Source organism: Pygocentrus nattereri, chromosome 13 (assembly GCF_015220715.1).
Source record: "Pygocentrus nattereri isolate fPygNat1 chromosome 13, fPygNat1.pri, whole genome shotgun sequence".
Taxonomy (NCBI): Eukaryota; Metazoa; Chordata; class Actinopteri; order Characiformes; family Serrasalmidae; genus Pygocentrus; species Pygocentrus nattereri.
Genome location: NC_051223.1, coordinates 29,819,587 through 29,828,054, shown reverse-complemented (window position 1 = coordinate 29,828,054; position 8,468 = coordinate 29,819,587). Strand labels below are relative to the sequence as shown.

Here is an 8,468-nt window from a genome sequence, read left to right as displayed (position 1 = left end):
GTTTGCATAACTTTCTAGAGAAGTCTAAGTCATTCTGGTGAAAAAACAAACAACATGACTACAGTTCCCATAAGTCTCCAGTTGGGCTTACTGCTCTGATAGGTCCGCTTTGTGACATTAAAAGAGGTGTAGGACCTTTTCAGCTAATGAGCAACGCAGTCGGCGGTGATTGGCTCACAATTTCCACGTGATCTAACAAACCCAATTGCGGATTAGTGTGCATGGAAGAAGAAACGCCCATTTTCGTAAGCATGAAGCCCAGAAAGTGATGACGTGCAGCTGGGAGGTCGCGCTGTGTTGGTCAGCAGCTGCTGGTCGCAAATTTACTGTTTATTAAAAGATAGAAGCAGGCATGAGTTCACTATTAGGGGCCACTGGCTAAGGAAACCTAGGACGTGTGGAGGATGAAGACGCGCCGCTGTCTGCTCATCTTCACTGACTGATAATGCGACAAACTTTATCAAAACGTTATAGCGGAGAAACTGATGCGATAAGTGCATAAGGAGTTTGACCCAGTCGCTGGCTCTTTATCATTTTCAGTCTTGTTCGTAAGTAGTGTAAGAGTTATTCTGTGTCCATGCTTGTCTTGTTTCTGCTAGATTCTCAACAATGAATTTGCCGAACGTGCACTATTGGCTTGCGTAATAGTCTGATATTACTCCGTAATATTTCTCGATTTGCATACTGTTTGTTTATTACTGCGTCACTGGCTTTCAGCCCTCTTTCTACGTTTTCGTTTCATTGCATTGTGATAAAGGCAGCAAGGCGCGCATGTTATTTACTTACTAAGATCTCGGTATTAAATTAACACTATCAGTGTTCATTTGTGTGCAGATTAACACTGTAGCTGTGAATTCAAAAGTCAGTTTGTTCTCCACAGTAGTTATTACTTCAGCACTGTAGGTGTTAATGTAACACTGTTAATGTTCATGCAACAGTTTAAAAGATAATTCAACACTAGATGTACATTGAGCACTGTAAGTACTAATTCAGTAACAATGTTGAAATAATAATCCATTCATTAGGTGTTTATTCAGATTTTTCTGTGTGATCTGAACATATTACTGTTACTCCAGGTCTAATGAAGGAAACCACACAGACCCCTTGCAGCTCCTTTCCCTCACAGTAACGCACAACTTTGTGCCAGGATGAACGTGGGCACAGCTCACAGCGAGGTGAATCCCAACACACGGGTAATGAGCAGCCGGGGTATGTGGCTGTCCTACCTGCTGGGCATTGGTCTTCTTCACATCATTTTGCTAAGCATTCCCTTCGTCAGCGTGCCTATGGTCTGGACCCTCACCAACCTCATCCACAACATGGTGAGGCACACACTTTTTATTTTTAACTTTTTTTAATTACGCACTGTTATACATCTTGAAACACTGAAGTTATGTACTGTTGTGCACTAGAGACCAGGTGCCCAGTTTTGTGAAATTCCGCTTAGCTTGTAGTTACAGTGAACACAATAGAGGTGCTTTGACACAGATTCACACCTGGATAAATTTTGTAACTCTGAACATTTTTTGCTGAATTTTGGCATGTTTAGCTGCTGACTCAAGGTTCTTGTATTTCAGCCACTGGCAAAGTTAAGAATATTGTTCTGTATCAGCTTTCTAGTCTTCCTCTGCCCAAAGCGGATCAGTGCTCCTCACTGCTTTGATGGTTTGGCTATGTCTACAGATTGCGTATTTCTAATGTGTATCAAAGATGGTAATAAGCCGTTACTCTCTTGGGAAAATGTATGCTTATTTACATCTTGCAGTGCATGTATCTACTCCTGCACACTGTAAAAGGGACTCCATTTGAGACTCCGGACCAGGGCAAGGCTCGGCTTCTCACACACTGGGAGCAGATGGACTACGGGGTCCAGTTCACCGCCTCCCGCAAGTTTCTCACTATTACCCCAATCATACTGTGAGTATCTCTTTCTCATCTCCATCTTTAGTTCTAAAAACATACAGACACTTTTTCTGCTCTGTGTCTGTCTGGTTTTGTTATGGCCGCCCTCCTGCTTAGGGCTTCAGTGCTAACTTCCTGTGGTGTGTGCTGCTGAGAGCAGCCTGATTTAGAAACATGCAAGAAGTCAAGTCAACATGCTTAGCTCTGCCTCTCTTTCCTCTTTACTGCATAGAGTGCTGACTTTACCTTCATATATTGCTGTTCACTTAAAATTAAACAAGACTACCTGAACATTGATTAAGATAGTAAAAAAATAATGTCCTGGGATGTGTTTTGCAAGCAGGATTTCTCAGTTAAGTTTTTAATTTAAGCCAAAAGTCAATTGTGTCAGAAAGGAGCTTTTCTACATTTCTATCTATGGGGGCAGTCATGGGCTGGAGGTTAGGGAACCGGCCCTGTAACCGGAAGGTCGCTGTTTTGATCCCCATAGCCGACACCACGTGACTGAAGTGTCCTTGAGCAAGGCACCTAACCCTCAACTGCTCCCTGGGCACTGCACCGCTCCGGGGAAGTGTGCTCACTGCCCCCTACTGTGTGTGCTTACTACTGTGTATGTGCTGCTTCACTTCACAGATGAGTTAAGTGCGGAGGTGAAATTTCTCTATTGTGGGACTAATAAGGGTCTCTTAATCTATTCTTTACAATGTGTTTAACCCCTTAAATTGCCAGGACTGCTTACAGTTCCAAACTGTAAATAAACTAAAAAGTTCTAAAAATATTTTTTTCACAATATTTTATTACACACTTCTATAACCTAAAAGCAGTTCAACCAATTTATGTTGTATTCTATGTGGTTACTGGATAACAGGATGTAATAAATCTTTAATAAGTAATACATTGTACAGTTCTACTGAGATATTTTGCTTTTCAAAATATCTCCCTGCTGTGTGCTTATGTGATTTCATGGAGGTAGTTCATGCAATTGACTGTTGACATTTTTAATACCTTACCTTGAGACTTATTCTTGGTTATTGTAATAGTAAATCAGCACATTCTGCTCAATAACATACAGTGCAGTGTTGTGTTTTATAGTTTGAGAAGTTGTCTGCTGGGTTTGTATGACTCATGTTTCTTTCTCTCTCCCTTATGTCTGCTACCCCTTGTCCTTGGCCCTCTTCCTTTTAGGTACATTCTCACCAGCTTCTACACCAAGTACGATCGTGTCCACTTCGTCATCAACACAGTCTCTCTGCTCACTGTGCTCATTCCCAAACTACCACAGCTGCACGGTGTCCGTCTCTTTGGGATTAACAAGTACTGAAGGACTGCTCTCTCCTCGCTGCTCTGGGCCCTGCTTACTCAATGGCAACCCTTGTTTTGGTCTTTTGCCCAGACGTTATTGATGAACTATGCACCAGGGGACCCAGTGTTGAGAAATGAAAGGGAGGAGAGACAGAAGTGCTCTCTCTTCTCTCAGTCTGCAGGCTCCAGTGGTTTCTTACGATGGAATGAATGAGATATTTACTATATTTTGATGTTCACCGGTTTTTAATAGCAGATTTGGAGTTGTCAGGCATTAGCTTGTGTTAAAGTGCAATGATTTAGTGAATGCAGTTCTACTTTCCAGTATTCTTAGTCATTGAAGTCTTACAATGGCTGCCCTATCACTCAGTTGCTAGGAAGACTGCTTGGATGTTGACGTTGGTGAATGACAACGACTCTGCCATTCACTACACAATTAGATAAAAAGGAGTTTTTTAATTAGATAGTTTTCTTAACTATGTTGTGTCTCTGGCCTGGCAGGGTACATCTTTTGTGTTAGCAGTGAGATAACAAGAGAAACATAGTATTTCTGAACAGGAGTGGAGGCTGGCGGCTATTTTTAGATTCAGGCACTTACTGTATCTTCGGTTAGAGGGGAAAACAGTCTCTTTTCCCATATTTAGGCAACCTTGCTTTGTCCTGTTAAAATTGTGACAGAAAAGGAAAGCAGTGACACTAGCCAGCCTTTCATTTTTTATGAATGGTTTGACGTTAAGCCAAAGGAGGAAAAAAGCAAGTGTTGCAGTCTTGGGCACTCAGTAGCTGGACAGACTGGGTTAATGGTCAATAAGTGGTCATGTGACTGATTACTTTTGGATGAGGATGCGATTACTTCTTTTAAAAGCAGGAGAGGCCACAAAATTAGTGTTTTGGCAGAAGTATGGGTTTACACTGAGCTATATATTCCTGACGCATGAGTAAGTTACCATATTTGGCCAATTTTGCTTTGGACTACATCAACTGTAAGGAAGCACATTTGAAATGATGGAATATTTAGTGTATATGACTCTCTTAAAAGTCACACTTTTTTTTACAACAACATTAATTTTGAGATCTTCATAGTGTAAATTGTCTGCACACATGTCATTTTGGAGAACCCAGGTATTATTATATTTGATTATTAAGAGACCGTTTAAGTATTTTCACATTGATGCAAGTGTTTGCCAAGCGGAAACATAATACATGGTGTGGGTTAAACTGTAGAGGCCCCTGGACTGTGAATTAGACGTTGATGAGAATATGCATACAGAAATATGTATGACAATGTTAACAGTCATGGTGATGTCTAACCTATGTCCTGTGAAACTGACAGACAAATTAGAATGTTAAATCAACTGAGCACTCATTATTGTATTATTCACTTTTTAGATACAATCAACAGCTTTTCTTTTTTCTATATTTTTAAAAGCAGATTTATGTAGCAACAAAAGACTGGGTTCTTTAAAGCTTCATTTTCAAGGCACTTGCTTAGTTTTTGCTTGCAGCGGTGTAACTAGCCTCCCTTAAGGGCTGTTTTACACACACATTTTCAAGACTGTTGTAGTCAATCACATAACTGCAGAGGTGGGAGCCAAACCCAGTGGACATACATTAGAATGGAGTGCTGCTGCACTAATGTTTTCCTGCCTTGAGTTTCCTCTGCCTAATCGGATTGTGTTCCACTGTGGCACAGAGAGGGATCACTGTTTCCTGATGTCATTGTGGAACTTGGAAGGAATCATAGCTGAAATAGAGACTAGTACCTTTGTTTATAAAACTACAACTCCATGGAAGCATCAGTCAGTCCTAATGTATGTAATGGATATTCTATTGCGGACATGTTTAATTGATTGTTTGGTGCTGCATGTTTGAGACAGGGTGTGTCCAATTGCAGGTTGTGGGTCTTAGAGTCTTAGTGTCTTGTGTTAAATATGCTGGATAGGCCATGTTAAACTTTCAAAGGGCTTTATTCCAAAAGCACTTAAAAGTCCTTTTTTTCTGCTAAAATATATATCAGGTCCCTTCAAATGCAGTTGCAGGCCACTTCAGTGCAGTTTTCATTAAATGTTACTCAGTGTTAGTTATTACATTTATCTTGTTGTCCTGAAACACATGATGAAAATGTCAGGCCAAGCAGAGTATGACATGACTACTTGAATTATTTTATGAGAATTATAGAGGTTGAAGCACAGTTTATGAAAGATGATGGTAGAACCATTTATTTTTAATGACACTATTACCAAGTTATAACCTGTACATAATCTTTTTAAATAGAAAAGATTTTTATATTCTTTTTGAAAACCTTTTAAACTTGTACAGGGAAATGAAGAATAGTCTTGGTTACATTGACATTGGATCGGGAAAAAAGCTTTAAGCAGTTCTCTTTGTTGTTTTTTTTAAACCTTCTCATATTGACCATAAAGACAAAATATAGAATACTCTAAAATAGTTTAGGTAATGTGGGTCATCTGGACAGTTCATTCTGTACAGAACACAGCATGTCAACAAAAAGCACAAAACAGGACTTGTTCAAAGGCTATAAGCTGGTTGAGCAAAGATGTCAGTGATTACTATTGGATGGTAGAGTAAGCATCATTTTGAATGCTCTATCTAATAGTTATGGGGATCTCAGTGCTACAGTGTTTTTACAAAACTGGATAGTGTTTAATTATAGAAATAAAAAACCAAATTTGTTATGTCAGTTACAGGCCATGTTATAAGTTTGGCCTCAGTCACCTGCACAGTGCATGTTTAACAGCACAGTGGTCTTCTGCTGGAATGTAATGGCTTGGCTCTCTAGGCTGTCACCTGAAGCCTGTGGCTAGTTGAACACTGAGCAGGGACGAGTGAGACGGACAGAGAGAGTGATGCTTCAGGTTTCACAATTACCGCATACAGCCCAAGAGCGCATTCTCCATCTCCCTCACTCTCTCTTTCTGTCGGTGTCCATAAGACCTCCTGCTACACCTCTTCTTTGTAGCAGATTGATAAGGAACCTCAAGTCACTCATCTGTGATGATTTGCTTGAACTTTGTATTCAAGTAGCTTCTTGCAGATCAGTTGAAATACAAAAGTGAAGCCCACTTTGTTAGTAGATGACATGCTTGATTGGCAAGTGCGTATTACATACACATCCCATTGTAACCACTCTTAAAAGTCTACAGTACCCTTTGAATATAGCTAAAGCCATTGTTTTTTTCTGTTTTTTTTTTTTCTTTTTCATAAAGGGCTATTGGCTATAGAGGACCACTTAATACATGAATATGTACACATTCACAGGGTAATAACTTGCCAGACCATTGTGAAAATGAAACAGGTTTAACCATGAGCACAGTCTCTAAGGCAAGTAACTTCTACCAAAACAATTTCTTTTGTAAGCAGTATGGGTGCAATTGAGGTCAACTTGATTTAAACCCAAACCACACAGTTTTCCCCATATTTGCTAATTCTTATAAGGGGAATTTAGTTCTCTAGGGGGAAAAAGGGTTCAACTTGGTCCTGAGGTTTCTTGTATATTTCTTTTTGGACTTGGCTTAAAACTAGCCAACCCTGGAATACTTCCTGTAGAGTGTTTATACAACACTTGGAAACTTTTAAATGTCTGCATTATACTGTAGGTGGTTAAAAAAAATAATTTGAAAACATTGGCTTGCCTTGTTATTTCTGAGCTATATTTGAATCTTCCTGATTTGATCTGTTACTCATGAAGGTTTTGTGAGCCAGAACTAAAATGTCTTTTTAGTACTTATTTGTGTAGTATCATTGGGCAAAAAAGTTAATATTAAAGAACAAATGGCAGTTGATCGGTGTAGTCCACAGTTTTGATTCGTACTGTATTGTAGTGTGGCGATGAATTGAATGAGACTATGTGGTTGTTATGAAACAGACATGTTGAAGTGAATGCAAAAGAATGACACTAGGTGTCAGTACAGCCAAAGCTATGAAGTGCTATCTGAGGTCATCTGGCCTTGAGTATCAGTAAAAAGCTTATGCTGTACAGTATATTCTCACACACTGGCTATGAATTTCTAGGTTTCAGCGATCCAAACCCCAGTCTGCCCTTAAAGAATTGGCTCAGTGGTGAGCAGGGTGACCATTATTAATTTTCCTGTAAATCACAATTGCATAGAAAGCACCACAGAGTCCTGCCATACTTTACCAAGGTGTGAGAATGCAATTCTGTTGCATGTCCATAAATAAGGCATGCAAACAAACACATGGCCACAACTTAACTATGACAACTTATCTATTTTGTTTCCTTGCCTTACTAACCTGTGGCCACAATTTTACTATCTCATTCCCATGCCTTAGTATGTTGTGGCAACGCATTAGTTTAGGCTAGAAGCACTGTAGCCAGCTGGGCTTTATCCAGTGCAGTGTAACACAACACACTGCAATAGATGTCATGTAAAAAAGTGGCTGTCACTCATCTTGATGATTTTAAAATATTCACTTTTTGCTCCTTTTGTGAAAGGAGTTTTGCTGTCCTGCAATTGTGTATCAGTAACTGTACAACTGCAGTATTACTCTCATGCACCAGGGGGCACCAAACACCAGAAGTTGACGCTAATCTAAAGTGGCATTTGCCTCCTATAAATAGGCACTGCCGCTAGGTGAAGACTATTGGCCTGTTTTTTCTTTTCCCGGCTGCATTTAGCAGATTGAACAAGCCTTAAGTTGCTCTGGTCTGACTTCTACTGCAAAAGAAATGTTGGCTCAGTTTACTGCTGTGGGTTTGGAAACTGCCTAATCTGTTATGTGATCTCTGGGGTCTTTAACAAGAAAAATAACAAAAAGGTGGTTTACAGCTTTTATTTTAGCTCCCACTCTATCTTTAAACCCTCCTTGAGTTTAATTCTGCTTTACATCCCTGGAAAAGCTCACTCTTTCTCTGTGTCTCTGTACCTCTCACTCTCTTTCTCTTTTACTATCTCTCTCTCTCTTTCTGTCTCTCTCTCTCTCTGTCAAGCTGCAGCCATCAGCTCAGTCAGCTGTGTGGGTACATAGCTGAGACAAGTACACAAGTGTGTGTGTATGTGTGTGTGTGTTGGAAAAAGAAGGTGAACCTCCTGGGTTTTCAAATTTTCCTCCTTGTCTTCCATGGCACACTAGCGTTTGAAATTGCTCTTCTTCATACGGACATAGGATCTGTGTGCTTTAGCAGAGCTCAGTTTTATTTTAGAAGCAGACGGTTATATAAGGTCCCAAAAAAGGCCTCCTTTCAAAGTTCAGGAAGTGAAATATAGATGCCCTGTGACATGCTA

The 8,468-nt window shown here is 40.0% G+C and overlaps 1 protein-coding gene across 2 annotated transcripts; it reads left to right on the top strand.

Moving 5' to 3' along the window:
• The first annotated feature begins 259 nt into the window (after positions 1 to 259).
• On the top strand, positions 260 to 7,007 carry ormdl3 (ORMDL sphingolipid biosynthesis regulator 3). 2 transcript variants are annotated; one of them, XM_017702442.2, is made up of 4 exons: positions 260 to 548; positions 1,077 to 1,322; positions 1,766 to 1,917; positions 3,088 to 7,007. In XM_017702442.2, exons 2-4 carry the CDS (start codon positions 1,149 to 1,151, stop codon positions 3,221 to 3,223), a joined length of 462 nt encoding a protein of 153 aa, XP_017557931.1. In that variant the 5' UTR covers positions 260 to 548; positions 1,077 to 1,148; the 3' UTR covers positions 3,224 to 7,007. The 2 variants fall into 2 exon arrangements, with proteins under 2 accessions (XP_017557931.1, XP_017557940.1); XM_017702451.2 differs by lacking the exon at positions 260 to 548 and adding an exon at positions 557 to 977.
• Positions 7,008 to 8,468: the final 1,461 nt, after the last annotated feature.

What these genes read in the sequence shown, in the direction of transcription:
- ormdl3 (XM_017702442.2), top strand. Translation starts at nt 1,149, where the DNA reads ATGAACGTGGGCACAGCTCACAGCGAGGTGAATCCCAACACACGGGTA. An exon ending in CCAACCTCATCCACAACATG is followed by an intron (nt 1,323 to 1,765) that starts GTGAGGCACACA and finishes TACATCTTGCAG; the next exon opens with TGCATGTATCTACTCCTGCA. An exon ending in ACTATTACCCCAATCATACT is followed by an intron (nt 1,918 to 3,087) that starts GTGAGTATCTCT and finishes TCTTCCTTTTAG; the next exon opens with GTACATTCTCACCAGCTTCT.